The following is an 18,447-nucleotide window of genomic DNA, read 5'->3' as shown; positions in this document are numbered from 1 at the left end:
CTTATGTGGTAAAATGCTGACTTACAAAAAGCGTGTGAAGGACTTAATGAAGTGCCACGAAGTCCCTTCAGCATTAGTTTTATAAAAGGTTCTTTCTCCAGCACTTGATCATTGGCACAGATTCGCTGTTGTGTGTTTGTTGTTAATGTGTATATGAGTGTAATGTCCTCACTAAACACATCGCAAAGGCCCGCCCTCTAACAGTGTTCAGAACTCACACAGAGCTGAATAAAATGTCAGAATCTAATGTCAAATTGGTACATACTTTAATCGCGCTTAAGAAAAATGTACGCATTAAACATTTTGAATTAATCACATGCTTTAACGTGTTACCGCTGACAGCACTAATATATACAGTATATGTACTGTATTAGGCAGGGGATTTTTAATTCCCAGCATGCTTTGCATGGCGCTCAATTAGAGAGTAAATGTTAAAATTAAGTGTTTTTTTATGTCTTTAAAGGGGAAGACTTGTTAGTGATTAATGTTTTTTTTTGTGTGTGTTAAGATTTAAAGTAATTTCTGTTATGTTGGAGTTTTTGGGGTTACCAACATGTTGAAGAGTGGAGCTTGAGCTTATCTTGAGGACATGCTCTATATTGCTTTGCTCATTAAGCAATTGCAATACATAGCATTGTGTTTCCCATTATCGTGAATTTAGCATGCTAGACTTCACTGTACTAGCTAGTTTATAATGGAAAGTGATCAACTTGAGTTAATTTAACATGTCTAATTTAGTTGGGTTTACTTAGTTCAATCAGATTTAATCTACTTGAAGTATTTATGTTGATATTACATGATAATTTTAATGAAAGAAAACTAATTTCAAACACGTGAAACCACCGTCCATGACTGAATCAAGTTCAGACAAAGTGTTATTTTTTTTTGTAAAAAATGAGCAACATTTAATTCAATATAGTTGTACATAAAAATATGACAGCATTAAAAAGGGAGTATAAAACATGGGTTATTGGTTTACTAGAAGGAACAATTCAGATCATTTTTGGAGTTTGGTATTCTGACCATTTCTGTTCTGTTGTCTGGATGATTTGGCCTGGTGGACTGCAGACGTGTAGTTTTCTTTAGAGCAGACTGCTGGAGCTCCAAGTGACTGGAATAGTGACTTTTTATGAGAGCCATGACAGGACTCTCAAAGCACTACATAATAAGTAGCGTGAGTGCAATGGAAAAATAACCACTATGGCACAAGGCAGGGGACTTCATTGGCACTGTGATAATAGTGGCCGATTAGAAGCTTAAGGGAATAGCCAAGGCCAAGGATGATGCAAATTCTTCTGTAAAGACATCTGTGAGTTTGTGAACTGAATTCCTTGATGAATTTACTACATAATTACTATTTTACAATCTAGAGCCTTTTTCGTGTCAAGTTTGATGTCAATGACGTCAAACACATTGGTTCTTGACTAGTGATCCACTGTGCCGCGTCAGGTTTGAATGTATGTAAGCGTAAATGAGATATAACAACTAATAACATAATAACAGCTAAAATGAATAGCTGATGCAGTGCAAGATCTAAACGCAGCTTTGAGTGGTGAATTAACTTTTAATATTTAGTCAGGTTATCTGGTAGGAGCATATGGTATCCAGAATATCAATGACACGCTTGCCGTCATAGTCACTAACAGTTGACACATATTCCTCAATATGTCTCCATAACCTCCATCAATAGCACATCTCTATGTTTAAAACAGTCCTGCAGGGATGAGTTCCCTTCCTCGGGTCATACAGTACATTTGATTTTCTTGGTTACCAATTTTTTTTTTTGCCTCAATGACTCTGAGCCCAAGTGAGCCCTAATGAGTGCTTTAATGAATGCAAGTGGGGAGTTCAGGTCACAGTAACTGTACTATGATACACCTTCATTTAGCTAAAGTAATTACTGCTCTAGTTTCTAAGGCTGCTCATGTTGCCTAGCACCACTGACATCTGGATAATGGTTTAAATGGAAGCACAGTATAAGAGGAAAATTGCTTTTCTAATTCTGTTTTATTTTCAAATGTCTGTTGTTCAAGGAATGATGTAATACAGTTAAAGAGATAGTTCACCCAAAATTAAAAATCTGTCATCATTTTCTAACCCTCATGTTGTTTCAAACTATATAAGCAGAATGTTGGGAACTAGTATATTAAGCAGAATGTTGGGAACTGACAGTCATATTTTTTTTCTTCCATACAATGAAAGTGAATAGTGACTGAGGTGATATTCTGTCACATTTTGTGTTCATTGGAAGAAAGTTAAAAGGATTGTAACAACATGAAGTTGAGTACATAATGACAGAATTTCCATTTTTGGGTTACCTTTCCCTTTAAATTACATGGACAATCCCCCCTACTAGCCCAGATCTTTAACCAGTAGGTTAAACCACCTCCTACTACATACTATAGAATTACAATACAGCAGACATACAGCACTAAACAATGACCTACAGTCTGGAAATTTACCTTTGCAGGATCGCTCTCAGCTATGGCGGCAGCTGCGTCCAGCGCTAACCTGCAGAGGTCCCCGTGACTGCTGATAATAAGGTGGGAGACCAGCAGACAAACAGTATCTGGGACATGCTCGCAGACAGAGAGTGAAGACTGGAGGGAGTAAAGCCATTCCACAGCAGACATTGAGTCCATGGAAATTCGGTGTAGGACGCTGGTGGCCACCTGAAGTTCACTGTACCATGTGCTGAAAGGCAAAGTCAGTTGTGTGGAGTTCTGTAGAGGCAAAGACAGGGATGATGTCATATAGAACCTGACTACTATGAGAACTCTTCATGAATGCTCAGCATTACTTGAATATACAGTGGCCCTAAAATTTATTTGGACACTTAAAGGGATAGTTCACCCAAAAATAAAAAAAAATCTCTCATCATTTACTCACCCTCATGCCATCCCAGCTGTGTATGACTTTCTTTCTTCTGCTGAACACAAACGAATATTTTTAGAAGAATATCTCAGCTCTGTCGGTTAATCCAATGCAAGTAAATGGTGGCCAGAAATTTGAAGCTCCAAAAAGTACATAAATGCAGCATATAAGTAATCCATACGACTCCAGAGGTTAAATCCATGTCTTCAGAAGTGATATGATAGGTGTGGGCGAGAAACAGATCAATATTTAAGTCCATTTTTACTATCAATTCTCCTCTTTGCCCAGTAGGTGGCGATATGCACACAAAATGTGAATCTCCAAAAATCAAAGACGAATATGAAAGTGAAAGTGGAGATTTATAGTAAATAAGTACTTAAATATTGATCTGTTTCTTACACACACCTATCATATCGCTTCTGAAGACATGGATTTAACCACTGGAGTCATATGGATTACTTTTATGCTGCCTTTATTGTGTTTGCTTTTGGAGCATCACATTTTGTTACTCATTCACTTGTATTGTGAGGGCCAACATTTTGTGCTCAGCAGAAGAAAAAAAAAAGTCATACAATTCTGGGATGGCATGACGGTGAGTAAATGAATGAAACTTTGGGTGAACTATTCCTTTAATTCACTCATAAAAATAAATTTAAATGCATTAGGTAGCGAAACCTCAAACCAAGTGGCATTCTCCACCATTTTTACGGTTACTTTTTACTTTTATCAACTGGTGTCAAGGAGATTTTAGTGGATGTCTGAAGTCAGTTAAAATATTCAAATATTTTTAATTGTGGGTTACTGTAGGTGTCAAGAATCACTGTAGATTTCAGGAGAATGGCAAGACGATAAGATGCGTCACCTCTTTTCGAATGGAAGGTTCTCTCTGAACCATCTGCAACAGTGAATTGGCCAGTTTAAGGTTCTTCATGTGTATTTGGGTGTCTGTTAGAGCCTCCATGAGGGTGGAGCATGACAGCACCTGCAACAAGGGCATCACCAGCAGAGATGCGCCCCAGGGAGGTGATATCTCAGGTGGGACAATCTTCACAGCTAAGACAGGTGGAAAGACAAGTCCACAAAATTCAATGTAATGATACCTTTTTATGACCTATTAAGGGCCATTTGAGTATTTACGAAATCATTTGCTTGCAATTTCTGATTGTGGGTTGAAATGAACATACCCATTCTACATGTTCTGTAAGAAAGTTAAAAAGGTCTTTCTATTATACAATATTTTGTGTTGTTATTATTTAAAACTATTTTAAATTAGTATTATTTTTATTTTACAATAAATGGTATCAAGACCATTTTTTGAATGGCCTCGCGGGCCGGGTAAAATGGTCTTGCGGGCCATATACAGCCCCCTGGGGCCGGCCGTTCCCAACTCCTGCCTCTTTGTGATTTTTTAATCATGTCCGAATCTGAAAAGTCTGTGTTTTTCCTCACACAACCTCTTTGAAATTTCAGAGCAAATTACCTGATGATTTTCAGCTAACTCAAGGGTCCTTTGAGAAATCTCATCCCGTCCGAATGTGAATATCTGTGATAGCTGATATTGAATTTTCAAAATGTTTCTCCTCATGCTTTTCCACCTACATGAACTAATGTTGAGATCGTAATTTTGCACGGCAATCTTCTGCCTGCTACACACCTTTCAATATGGATTTAGATTTTTTGCCATCTGATGAATAAATAAGAAAAGACAATCAACAAGGAAACTGGCTACTGTAATATCAGTTTCAGGTAAGACACTCACCTTAGCTCAACTACGCAATGTTATTATTATATACTTCACTGATAAGTCTTGTTTATTTCAGTGGGTTTAATATAAGCAGCCACTTCGATAAACTAATGAGAAGTTTATTTTAATAGGGCTTTTATAATAAGCAATTTATCATGTATAATTAAATTAAATTAACTCAATAAATTAAATAATGGTTGAAAATGTATTTTTAAAATGATAAGTAACTTTAATTTAAACAGATACAATTTTTGGAGTCATTATGGAGTGTTCAAGTGGGGAGAGGGGCTTGTACCGAGCTCTAGGAGGGCAGTTTGCTGAGAGGTGGAGGCTTTTAGCAAGAGCAGGGAGATTCCCATGATCACTTGCTCAGATGGGATGTCCTACAGAAAGACAAAGCAGTCAAACAACAGGCTGAAGCAGAAGGAGTCTCTGAAGAAAAACTAGATGCAAATCACTTTAGGGCAAAAATAATAATGTTTTCAGGTCATGTCATCAGTGATCAACACTGAACCGGAGGGAAACAATCTTGATCTTTTTTTGTTAAAATAAACAATTTATGCTAATACTCAATAATTAAGTTGAACAGGGATTACTGTTTTCCAAGCTGTCAATGCAAACAATCCAGTAGCAAACACAAATCACCTTTCACTAAATTTACATTTATTCATTTAGCAAATGCTTTTCTCCAAAATAACTAACAAATGAGGAATCCACAATGTAACTAAAACTCCACTAAATGTATAAGGAGTTGTTGTGGCACCTTTGTAACCCCCACAATTTCTGATCTTTGATGTATACACCTTATTCACGCTAGCGCCATCTTTGATTTTTAATGGGAATGACAACGAGGCTGTGAGGGAAAGACTTACCATCTCTTCAATGGAACAAATGATATAAAGCTGTATAAAGCTTCTAGATCAAATCCGATTTTCCAAAACTCAGGTTGTCTGGGGTTCTTTGTATACTGAATGTTCTTGGACAGATTTTTTATCAATGTTTTGTCCACAGAACAATCCAAATATACTTTAAACTGCAGTACAGCCCACTGAAAAACTGTAAGTCTATCCCTCACAGCCTTATTGTCTTTCCCATTAAAAATCAAAAATGGTGCTAGCATGAATAAGGTCTATAACTTCTTGATGGATTCAGAGGTGCAGCAGTACTGCACATGCACTTGACCAAGGGTTCTTGCTCAGGGGATTATAAAACATCTTAAATCTTAAAAACATATTCAGGACATTCTAACTATTTAAATGAACACTAACTAATGATCTGATGAGCATTATATAATGAAAACATGTAAATTAAAGTATTTAATGTCAACTGTTATAAAGGGTTCCATAGAAAAACATTCTTTTTTATATTTGGGATCCCTGGGTATGTAAATATTTGAAAACCCCTTGCTGCAGACATACTATAAGAACAGGACAAAACCCGGGGAGGCAGATTTCAGTTTGGCCTGCGATATGTCTAGATCTCCTATGTTTCCTTTTTTCACTGCACTACCAATATAAAAGAAAGCTAGAAAACAACTTTGTGATGTATCACACTCACCTCTGCATTAGCAGGTATTAGCTGGTGGAGTGTGTGCAGGAGAGACATGAGCTCTCCTCCCAGCTGCACACTGAGCTGACAGGCACACAAGAGCTGAAGTGCGAGCTGGGTCAGTTCCTTCCTCCAGAAGCCAGGATCTGTGAGCAGAGCTGAGGTCAGAGACTCAGCAAATGAGCTGAACTCCACCACTGCTGTTACGCTGTCCACCTACAGGTGATAGGACAATTACACACAGACTGTATATGGGAGGAGTATATGGTGTACATGGAGTATCACATAAAATGTTTAAAAGTGAAGTAATTTTTCAATGTTATAATACTTCCTCTTATTCCAGTTCATGAGACAACTGTGAGTAAGCCATTCATAGATTGATTTCCTCAAAGAGTGTAAACACTTGCTCTGTGGTGCTTTCAAAGCAGTGCTGTTTGTTTGAGTGGTTCTACTAATATATACATATACAGGTGCATCTCAATAAATTAGAATGTCGTGGAAAAGTTCATTTATTTCAGTAATTCAACTCAAATTGTGAAACTCGTGTATTAAATAAATTCAGTGCACACAGACTGAAGTAGTTTAAGTCTTTGGTTCTTTTAATTGTGATGATTTTGGCTCACATTTAACAAAAACCCACCAATTCACTCTCTCAAAAAATTAGAATACATCATAAGACCAATAAAAAAAAAAACATTTTTAGTGAATTGTTGGCCTTCTGGAAAGTATGTTCATTTACTGTATATGTACTCAATACTTGGTAGGGGCTCCTTTTGCTTTAATTACTGCCTCAATTCGGCGTGGCATGGAGGTGATCAGTTTGTGGCACTGCTGAGGTGGTATGGAAGCCCAGGTTTCTTTGACAGTGGCCTTCAGCTCATCTGCATTTTTTTGGTCTCTTGTTTCTCATTTTCCTCTTGACAATACCCCATAGATTCTCTATGGGATTCAGGTCTGGTGAGTTTGCTGGCCAGTCAAGCACACCAACACCATGGTCATTTAACCAACTTTTGGTGCTTTTGGCAGTGTGGGCAGGTGCCAAATCCTGCTGGAAAATGAAATCAGCATCTTTAAAAAGCTGGTCAGCAGAAGGAAGCATGAAGTGCTTCAAAATTTCTTGGTAAACGGATGCAGTGACTTTGATTTTCAAAAAACAAAATGGACCAACACCAGCAGATGACATTACACCCCAAATCATCACAGACTGTGGAAACTTAACACTGGACTTCAAGCAACTTGGGCTATGAGCTTCTCCACCCTTCCTCCAGACTCTAGGACCTTGGTTTCCAAATGAAATACAAAACTTGCTCTCATCTGAAAAGAGGACTTTGGAACACTGGGCAACAGTCCAGTTCTTCTTCTCCTTAGCCCAGGTAAGACGCCTCTGACGTTGTCTGTGGTTCAGGAGTGGCTTAACAAGAGGAATACGACAACTGTAGCCAAATTCCTTGACACGTCTGTGTGTGGTGGCTCTTGATGCCTTGACCCCAGCCTCAGTCCATTCCTTGTGAAGTTCACCCAAATTCTTGAATCGATTTTGCTTAACAATCATTAGGCTGCGGTTCTCTCGGTTGGTTGTGCATCTTTTTCTTCCACACTTTTCCCTTCCACTCAACTTTCTGTTAACATGCTTGGATACAGCACTCTGTGAACAGCCAGCTTCTTTGGCAATGAATGTTTGTGGCTTACCCTCCTTGTGAAGGGTGTCAATGATTGTCTTCTGGACAACTGTCAGATCAGCAGTCTTCCCCATGATTGTGTAGCCTAGTGAACCAAACTGAGAGACCATTTTGAAGGCTCAGGAAACCTTTGCAGGTGTTTTGAGTTGATTAGCTGATTGGCATGTCACCATATTCTAATTTTTTGAGATAGTGAATTGGTGGGTTTTTGTTAAATGTGAGCCAAAATCATCACAATTAAAAGAACCAAAGACTTAAACTACTTCAGTCTGTGTGCATTGAATTTATTTAATACACGAGTTTCACAATTTGAGTTGAATTACTGAAATAAATGAACTTTTCCACGACATTCTAATTTATTGAGATGCACCTGTATATATAGAGATTTTCATGCAGGCACAGGTCCAGTTGGCAATATTTTTTATTTTTTATTGGTGTGACTGGTTATTTGTGGATTTGTGATGGTTTCTCACTGAGATGCTCAGACAAAAGATCTCTACTATGATTGTTGGATTAAATATCTCTATTTCATGGTGCTCTGGAATACAAAATTCTGACTGGTCAATGGCGCCATCTAGCGGTCTGATATCTCTGAGTAACACATCCGCACATCCGGGATTAAGACGCATCAGACCGCTCATCCGGGTATTGCGAGTCATCTTTCCTGCTTCTCGGATCACTGTGCGATCTCTACAAGTAAGCTAATAAAAGAATTTCAACTCAATGTTTCATGTCCATTTATTTGAAGTAGTCATGTTATAAGAAGGATAATGTACAGTCAACCGGTTGTTATCGAAAAATAAGCCCCGACAGGGTGATCAGGACCCTGTCCTTCCTGTTCCTCTGTACTCTTTATAATTTTAATTGTCAACTGTCTAATCTGTGTATGTGAAATGGCATTTTTATGCACTCTACATTTGATGTTGCTACTGTATTACATTAACACTTCCCCTCAATCTATCCATTTGCATTTTAAGAGGGGTCACATAAAGAGACTCTGACCTTTTGAAATAAAAGTTTGATGGACTGTTAAACATACTGCTAATTTTATAATTCAACACCAAAAATGAACTGTAAAAACAACATCAAAACCCACTCCTCCAAGTGTTGTTACTCATATCACATGCAAGAGTTTAGCCAATTATAAAAGAGGTCATTCTTACAGTCAGAGAGAGGGTGGAAATGTAATCTAAATTTTTTGGCACAAAAAAACCTAACATTCTAAGTGGACTCTCAAGTAGGAAAAAAAAAGAAAAAAAATGTATATGACCCCATTAATGCTTTCTGTTTTCAGGCTTTTTGTTACTAATAGGTAGTGGGCAACATGGGAAATTCATAACAATGGATATATAAACTTTCTGTTGAAACATTCCTAAGATCTAAGTCATGTACTGCTGTGAACTTATTGTAGTTGAGCACATTAGACATCATCCACAAGCTCACCAGCATGTACGGAAGCAGGTTACAGAGGCTGCGTATCATCTCACGGACCACCCTAGTGCTGAGAGTCCCCTTTCCCTGCTGGCTGTCAGACTGAGTAGCCCCTCGTGGCATGAGCAGGACCCTGAGGAGACTGTGTCTGAGCAGGGCATTTTCTGACAACCTCTGAGGCTCACAGTACAGGTAACGGAGGAAAGGAGACAGCATTTCCACAAATACTGGCTCATCTCTGGAGAAAATACACAAAAATACTTGCAAGTAGTCATTTATCAGACACTCCTATCTAAAGCAACCTTGAGGTCAGCTACCCAACCAGAGCCTAACGGAATCTGAAACCCGTTGGGTTTTTGGGCCAGTTTTGTGTCAGTTTTTCATGCATAACTTCCGGTTTATGTTTAATTTGTAATTAATTAAAGAAAATGTTATTGTAAATATTTTATGTTTTCATTTTAACATAACTTTGAACATCAGCATTTATTACAAATATATGTAATGAACTTCTTAATATAATAACTGATCGACCATATCTTAGTAAATGGTGTGAAAAGGCTTCTAAAATTTACCAGCAGTGTCAAAAAACTTGCCCAGTGAATAATTTTCAAAAGGGGATATTCATGTCTTGCCTTCAGCACGTAAAAGTCAAAAGCAGAAAAGTCAAAAGTAAAACTTTCAAAGAAGCACTCTATTTAAACATTTGTGACAATAACGTGCCTGAACAGTTTGAGATTTGTAAGATGTAAGTGATCAGTTAAAGGGATAGTTCACACAAAAATGGAAATTCTGTCATCATATACTCGCCCCCATGTCGCTCCAAACCTATATGCATTTCTTTCTTCTGGGGAACACAGAAGAATTTTAGAGTAGAATTTTCAGATATTTAGAAAAATGTCTTGATGTTTTGTTGTCCATACAATGAAAGTCAATGAGGTCCAATGTTGTTATGGACCCCACTGACTTTCATTGAATGGACAAAAACAGTTGAAACATTCTTCAAAATAAGTTATTTTGTGTTCCACAGAAGAAAGAAAGTCATACTGGTTTGGAGCAACATGAGAGTAAATGAAAGAATTTTCATATTTGAGTGAACCACCCCTTTAAGGCAGATCTCGTACTTGTCAGAAGCGAGCTGAATGAAGTCATCAATCTCCTGGAGTAGAGCGGGCCAGCAGTCGGGACGGTTCTCCAGCACTGTAATGTAAGGATGAGGGAAGCTCCTAAGATCACACAAACACATATTCAAAAATCAGTACCCAGAAACTCAAAACTCATTTAAAAAAAGCAATACCCACAAAACAGCTTTAAAGTCAATATGAACTCCATTCACAACCTTTACTTCTGCAATGTAACATACAGTATTTCCGAGTGAAACAAGCTTCTCAGGAATAAAATGTACATGATTTATGCTGTGTGTGTGTGTGTGTGTGTGTGTGTGTGTGTGTGTGTGTGTGTGTGTATATATATATATATATATATATATATATATATATATATATATATATATATATATATATATATATATATATACACACACACATACATACACACACACAGTTGCAATCAAAATGATTCAACCCCCCCAAGACAGTAAGGATTTACAAAAGTTTTTCTGATGAATTATTAAACTTTACATCTATATCAGTTGAGTGACAAAAGTCATAGTGTGAATATATAACCTAATATTTCTAAATAGCAGGAATATTTTTAAATGTAGCTATTTCATAATTGTTAAACCCCTATTGCATGTAGCTGTTTCTTAAATATGTAAGGCTACACAATTAAATGTTTTAAAACAAAATTAAGCTATCACTCTACAATGGCACTTAAGTTTTAAAATGTTGTCATTTTCAAAAGTTTAGTGTCGTAAGCACAAAAAAATATTCTATGCAAAAAATGCAATTAAAAATAAGCTGTCGCAAAAGCTAATTGAGGAGATTATTTCATTACACAAAAAAAAGACCATGGCTAAAAGTACATTTCCAAGGCAATTCAATTTCCAACAGACAAAGTTGGCAGCATCTTTCATACGTTTTTTAAATATGGTACAATAGCAACTTTTTTGGGTGTGAAAGAAAGCAAAACTTCAAGTGAAATGTTGACTTGAATATTCAAGAAGGAATTTGGAAAGACCAGTGGAGTCCTGGAAGAAGGTTTTATGGATGTATGACCGTAAACTGAAAATGAGTTTTAGACCCATGGGTCAGCAATACGTCTGGAGTTAGATGATAAGGTGATGACAAGAACGACACCATCCCCACAGTCAAACATGGAGGTGGGTCAGTCCTGTTATGGGGGTGTTTTGCAGCTGCATGAAATGGCTATCCTGACTATGTGACTGACACCATGGATTCTTTCAGGTATCAGGCCATTTTGGCAAAAAAGTGATGCCTTCAGTGACAACTGGACTTCCCAGCAAGACAATAACACCAAGGATACATCCAAGTTGTCAAAAATCGGGTTCAGGGATAGGTTGTGGAATGTCCTTAAATGGCCCTTTCAGTCCATCATTAAAATCCCATTACAAATCTTTGCTGGGATTTCAAGGAAGCAGTGGTAACACAGACACCAAAGAATGTCAATGAGCTGGAGACTTTTGCTCAAGTCCAATAGAGAGGTGTCCGAAGCCTGAGAACACTTACCTGAAACATTTATTTGCTGTTATTAAGGGTAAAGGATGCTCCACAAATGATTGACTTTAGGGGGTTGAATATTTTTGACATGACATTTGTGGAGAGAATTAGTTATTTTTTATAATTAAATTTGGGTAAACTGAACTCTTTGTTCTCAAAATCACTCAAATGTGTATCAAAAACTTACTTTGACTGTTTACTGAGGTTTTAGTTGATGTGTTTTAATTCACATCACCAGAACGTATTGCCAGAGGGTCAGGGGGGTTGAGTAATTTTGATTGCAACTGTGTGTGTGTGTGTGTGTGTGTGTGTGTGTGTGTGTGTGTATATATATATATATATATATATATATATATATATATATATATATATATATATATATATAGTTGTGCTCAAAAGTTTGCATACCCTGGCAGAAATTGTAAAATTTTGGCATTGATTTTGAAAATATGACTGATCATTTTATTTAAGGATAGTGATCATATCCAGCTATACTCCAGAATAAATTACACCAACTCTCTGTTCCCATGTCTATCTGTCAGTGGATCACCGACTTTCTGATGGACAGGCAGCAGCTTGTGAGACAGGGGAAATTCACTTCCAGCACCTGTACAATCAGCACTGGTGCCCCCCAGGGATGTGTGCTCTCCCCACTACTCTTCTCCCACTACACCAATGACTGCATCGCCAAAGACCCCTCTGTCAAGCTCCTGAAGTTTGCAGATGACACCACTGTCATCAGCCTCATTCGAGATGACGATGAGTCTGCATACAGAAGGGAGGTTAAACAGCTGGCTGTCTGGTGTAGTCAAAACAACCTTGAGCTGAACATGCTCAAAACGGTGGAGATCATTGCAGACTTTAGGAGAAACACCCCAACACTGACCCCCCTCACCATTCTAAACAGCACTGTGGCAGCAGTGGAGTCATTCAGGTTCCTGGGCATTACCATCTCACAGGACCTGAAGTGGGAGACCCACACTGACTCCATTGTGAAAAAGGCCCAGCAGAGGTTGTACTTCCTTCGCCAGTTGAGGAAGTTCAACCTGCCAAAGGCACTGCTGATACAGTTCTACTCAGCAGTCATCGAGTCTGTCCTCTGCACTTCAATAACTGTCTGGTTTGGTTCAGCTACAAAATCAGACATCAGAAGACTACAAAGGACAATTCGGACTGCTGAGAGGATTATTGGTTGCCCCCTGCCCCCCCCTTCAAGAACTATACACTTCCAGAGTGAGGAAAAAGGCTGGAAAAATCACTCTGGACCCCACTCACCCTGCCCACTACCTTTTTGAACTGTTGCCTTCTGGCCGACGCTTCAGAGCTCTGAGCACCAGAACCGTCAGGCACAGGAACAGTTTTTTTTCCCCCAGGCTATCCATCTCATGAACAGTTAAAACTGCCCCTTTGAGCAATAATTAATGTGCAATACACAGCTTAGTCTTTTTATATTATCCAACACATCCTATCTCTTCTGCCATTACAATCCCTTGCACTGTACATAATCGATTTGTATTTAGATTTGCACTACATATGTGTATGTGTATATGTATATGTGTGTGTATGTATGTATATATATATTCATATATGTATGTATGTATATGTATATGTGTGTGTATGTATGTATGTATATATATATATATATATATATATATACATACATATATATATACATACATACATATATATATATGAACAGGGGTCATTTCATTTTTTTCTTTGTTGCCATGTTTTGTTTTATGATTGTGCCATTCTGTTATAACCTACAGTTGAATATGAATCCCATAAGAAATAAAAGAAATGTGTTTTGCCTGCTCACTCATGTTTTCTTTAAAAATGGTACATATATTACCAATTCTCCAAAGGTATGCAAACTTTTGAGCACAACTGTAAACACACACACACACACATATATATACACTACCGTTCAAAAGTTTGGGGTCACTTGCCTGAAATGTTTCTCATGATCTTAAAAACCTTTTGATCTGAAGGCGTATGCATAAATGATTGAAATTAGTTTTGTAGACAAAAATATAATTGTGCCACCATATTAACTGATTTAATTACAAAACTAAAATTTTATTTAAAAAAAAAAAGTTTTTGAAATGGATGACTTGGACCAAATAATTAAGAAAAGCAGCCAATAAGTGCCCAACATAGATGGGAACTCCTTCGATACTGTTTAAAAAGCATCCCAGGGTGACCCCTCAAGAAGTTGGTTGAGAAAATGTCAAGAGTACATGTCTGCAAATTCTAGGCAAAGGGTGACTACTATGAAGATGCTAAAATATAACAGTCATATTTATTTTTGATTTTCTTTGTCAAAACATAATTCCCATATTTCCATTTATGTTATTCCATAGTTGTGATGATTTTACTATTATTCTAAATGAGTAAGTGACCCTAAACTTTTGAATGGTAGTGTATATACATATATTCAGTGACCACTTTATTAGGTAAACCTGTATACCTACTTATTCATGTGTTTATCTAATTATAGATGTATGTATTCATATACATGCATATGTATATATATAATTACAGGCTTCTGACAGGCAAATTGGCTAATTGGAGTCAACTGGAGGTGTACCTGTGGATGTATTTTAAGGCCTACCTTCAATTTCAGTGCCTCTTTGCTTGACATAATGGGAAAATCAAAAGAAATCAGCTAAGACCTCAGAACAAAATTGTTAACCCCCACAAGTCTGTATCATCCTTGGGAGCAAATTCCAAATGCCTGAAGGTACCAAGTCATCTGTACAAATAATAGTAGGCAAGTATAAACACCATGGGACCAAGCAGCCATCATACCACTCAGGAAGGAGACACATTCTGTCTCCTAGAGATGAATGTAGATTTGTGAGAAAAGTGCAAATCAATCCCAGAACAACAGTACAACCTTGTGAAGATGCTGGAGGAAACAGGAAGACAAGTATCTATATCCACTAAAAAACGAGTCCTATATCAATATAACCTAAAAGGCTGCTCAGCAAGGAAGAAGCCACTGCTCCAAAACCACCATAAAAAAGACAGACTACAGTTTGCAAGTGCACATGGGGACAAAGATCTTACTTTTTGGAGAAATGTCCTCTGGTCTGATGAATCAAAAATTGAACTGTTTGGCCATAATGACCATCGTTATGTTATGAGGAAAAAGGGTGAGGCTTGCAAGCCGAAGAACACCATCCCAACTGTGAAGCATGGGGGTGGCAGCATCATGTTGTGGGGGTGCTTTGCTGCAGGAGGGACTGGTGCACTTCACAAAATAGATGGCATCATGAGGAAGGAAAAGTATGTTGATATATTGAAGCAACATCTCAAGACATCAGCCAGGAAGTTAAAGCTCAGTCGCAAATGGGTCTTCCAAATGGACAATGACCCCAAGCATACCTCCAAAGTTGTGGCAAAATGGCTTAAAGACAACAAAGTCAAGGCATTGGAGAGGCCATCACAAAGCCCGGACCTCAATCCGATTTGTGGGTAGAACTGAAAAAGCGTGTGTGAGCAAGGAGGCCTACAAACCTGACTCCAGTTACACCAGTTCTATCTGGAGGAATGAGCCAAAATTCCAGTAAACATAAAAAAGCTAAATCAATGTTTGGTGTGGCCACCTTTGCCTTTAAAACAGCACCAATTTTCCTAGGTACACCTGGACACAGTTTTTCTTGGTTGTTGGCAGATAGGATGTTCCAGGCTTCTTGGAGAATTCACCACAGTTCTTCAATCTATTTAGGCTGTCTCAATTGCTTCTGTCTCTTTATGTAATCTCACTGAGATCACATTTTTTCCCCCATTCTGATGGTTGATGTGAACATTAACTGAAGCTCCTGACCCGTATCTGAATGATTTTATGCACTGCACTGCTGCCACATGATTGGCTGATTAGATAAGCGCATGGATGATTGTTGGTGCCAGATGGGCTGGTTTGAGTATTTCTGTAACTGCTGATCTCCTGGGATTTTCACATACAACAGTCTATAGAATTTACTCCGAATGGTGCCAAAAACAAAAAACATCCAGTGAGCGGCAGTTCTGTGGACGGAAACACCTTGTTGATGAGAGAGGTCAACAGAGAACGGCCAGAATGGTTTGAACTGACAAAGTCTACGGTAACTCAGATAACCGCTCAGTACAATTGTGGTGAGAAGAATATCATCTCAGAATGCTATTCTGAGATGTGGGTTGGCGCTGTTTTGGTGGTACAAGAGGGACCAACACAATATTAGGCAGGTGGTTTTAATGTCGTGTCTGATCGGTGTATATATATAAATCATTTAATATTGAAAATACTGATGAAAAGAAACTGAAAATTTATTATTTAGCCAATATCTGTGAAAGTATCACATCATAACTTAGCAACATGCTAACATCTAAGCATATTTAAATCAATCGAGTGCGTCTCGATTCAAATCTCATATGAAGAGCACTATTAGTTAAGTTCATGGGTTTGCTGCCTATATACTGCATTTCAAATCACTCACTTCTAAAATTCCCTAGGAGTTAGGATGCTGCCTTAGAAGGCAGCGGTCTATGTAGGCAGTAGGCAGAAAGAGTTCTCTCTATATAACAAGTGATAGGAAGGCAGAGGTTGACAAGTAAGAGGGCTTGGTGACATCAGCCAAGAAAGCTGTTTTAGAGGTGAACCAAGTTACATATTGACAGATTACGAGGAACAATTTTTTTTTTCTTTGGAGGAATGTACACTGATGAATCGTTCACAATAAGAACAGGAATGTGTATTAAATATAGGGTCAATTTTGAGTTCATGTTCTTGTTGACTTAAACACTCTTAGCATCAGACCCGTTTTTCAGTGTTTTGCTAAGATCTCCATCTCTTTTGTTCAGCACTGATGATTAATGTCTAACCTTAATGCTAACATTCAAATTAAGGCCCTGATAATCACAAGCACATATGCTCTTTGATACAATGATTGATTTAATCATCCCATTCCCGACCACGTTGCTAGTGTGCAGCATTTGCACTTGATCAAGCAAGAACATATTTTATAAAGCAACCTTGAAAATCCTCCAAGTGGTAAACAGTCCTTCAACACTTAAATTAATGGTCTGGGTCACTTCCAGCCAGATGTTAGGGCTACACCAAAGCCCACCATTCCTTCCACAGACATCCCACAGTTTAAACATTGTCTCATCTATCTCTAGTTGTTCCCCAGCCAACTGGTGCAGCCATCACATTATCAGGGCTCATCCATCAGGGGCGGTTTTCGGCAGACAGCCATAACATTATAGTATCTGCCAGACAATGGCTGGCTGACACGTTGACCTATATCACTTATTTGAACAAAAAGTTCAAAGTGAGGCTGCTCAACCAGAAGAGACCTTTAAAACTTCAGGAGTCAGGGAGAATTTAGAGACTTGAGTTGGCAGAAGCTGGACTGCCAAGCAAGACCTACACAGTGAAGTCCTATTAAAAAACTAATGACCCTGATGAACTGGTTTAACGAACTGGTCAAAAATAATACTGAAGTACAGTATAACTCTTGAAGTCTCTAAATTAATATTTTGTAAATAATCTGCATTCATATTAAGCTTAATTATAAAAGAAATCTCTAAACGCTGTTTAAAATATAGATTAAAATATCTAATATGAAATATATTAAAGAATAGCATGTCCTTTCTGTCAAAACGGAAACACTGCATTCAAAACACACTGATTTACTCTAAAAATGAAATCCAAATGAACAGTTTGGCCTTTAACTCTCTTAAAGTATCATTCCTTAGAAAAAAGACAGTTGATTTATTCAATAAAATCCCACCCTAACCCTCTCGGCTTCTGTTGGATATCTACAGTAAGTGGCTTTGTGACCCCACAGCAGATTGCAGAGGCGGCATCGAGCAGACGGATACAATGAGCACAAGTGGACATCTTCCATTAATCCTCACGCCCTCCCTTGATGCCCACACGTGCTAAAGGCCAAGCCGCAATCTCAGGCCAGCACACAGCCCTCGACCCATTCATCTTCTCACCAGGGAGGGAGTCGACAGAGAAGGAGAAAGATGGCATGCACGGTCGTTTGATTCATTATACATTTACTGATCAAAGAGGTCATAAAACCTAGGCTTCATTCACAGATGTATGAAATACATGCAAAACAAACAAAGATCCATGCATGATGAAAGACAATTTGTGAGCTTTATGTTATGGCATGAAAGCTCAATCTTGATAAGAAAAACTGGACTTATAAATATATGACCAATATATATATGACCATAACCTTTGGTTTCTCCAAAACTTATTGTGGTCTTCGTTTGGTAAAAAAGGAGGGAAACAAGAAAAAGATAAAAAGAAAACAAGCAAACTGATCATGAGTTACCCATTAAGCTTCCTATGACATTATTTGTCTATATATTTTTTTCATTAAAGAGTTAATAAGTCTAACTTTGTCATACTGTAACAAATTTAAAACAAAAATAAGTTAATTCACTCATTAAATATTGTGATTGTAAAGAGACAGTTTCTTGACTCAACTGAAACAGATATCTATTTAGCTGCCTCTTGGCCAGGTCACTCTTG

At 37.9% G+C, this 18,447-nt stretch overlaps 1 protein-coding gene across 2 annotated transcripts in view; it reads right to left on the bottom strand.

The window, feature by feature from the left end:
* LOC127450225 (focadhesin-like) overlaps positions 1-18,447 on the bottom strand; it is a 106,197-nt gene that overhangs the window by 70,304 nt on the left and 17,446 nt on the right. The window contains exons 6-11 of one of the 2 annotated variants that reach the window (XM_051714182.1): positions 10,398-10,499; positions 9,289-9,514; positions 6,176-6,382; positions 4,914-5,001; positions 3,737-3,927; positions 2,463-2,723 (exon numbers count right to left, since the gene is read on the bottom strand). In XM_051714182.1, coding sequence (XP_051570142.1) covers positions 2,463-2,723; positions 3,737-3,927; positions 4,914-5,001; positions 6,176-6,382; positions 9,289-9,514; positions 10,398-10,499 — 1,075 coding nt within the window. Of the gene's footprint in view, positions 1-2,462; positions 2,724-3,736; positions 3,928-4,354; positions 4,524-4,913; positions 5,002-6,175; positions 6,383-9,288; positions 9,515-10,397; positions 10,500-18,447 lie in introns of those variants that run through there. The other variant, XM_051714260.1, reaches the window with a different exon arrangement.

The sequence above is a fragment of the Myxocyprinus asiaticus genome, chromosome 1 (genome assembly GCF_019703515.2).
Source record: "Myxocyprinus asiaticus isolate MX2 ecotype Aquarium Trade chromosome 1, UBuf_Myxa_2, whole genome shotgun sequence".
In the NCBI taxonomy this organism is placed as follows: Eukaryota; Metazoa; Chordata; class Actinopteri; order Cypriniformes; family Catostomidae; genus Myxocyprinus; species Myxocyprinus asiaticus.
The sequence above is the reverse complement of the archived record's forward strand: the minus strand, read 5'-3'. Positions and strand labels throughout refer to the sequence as shown.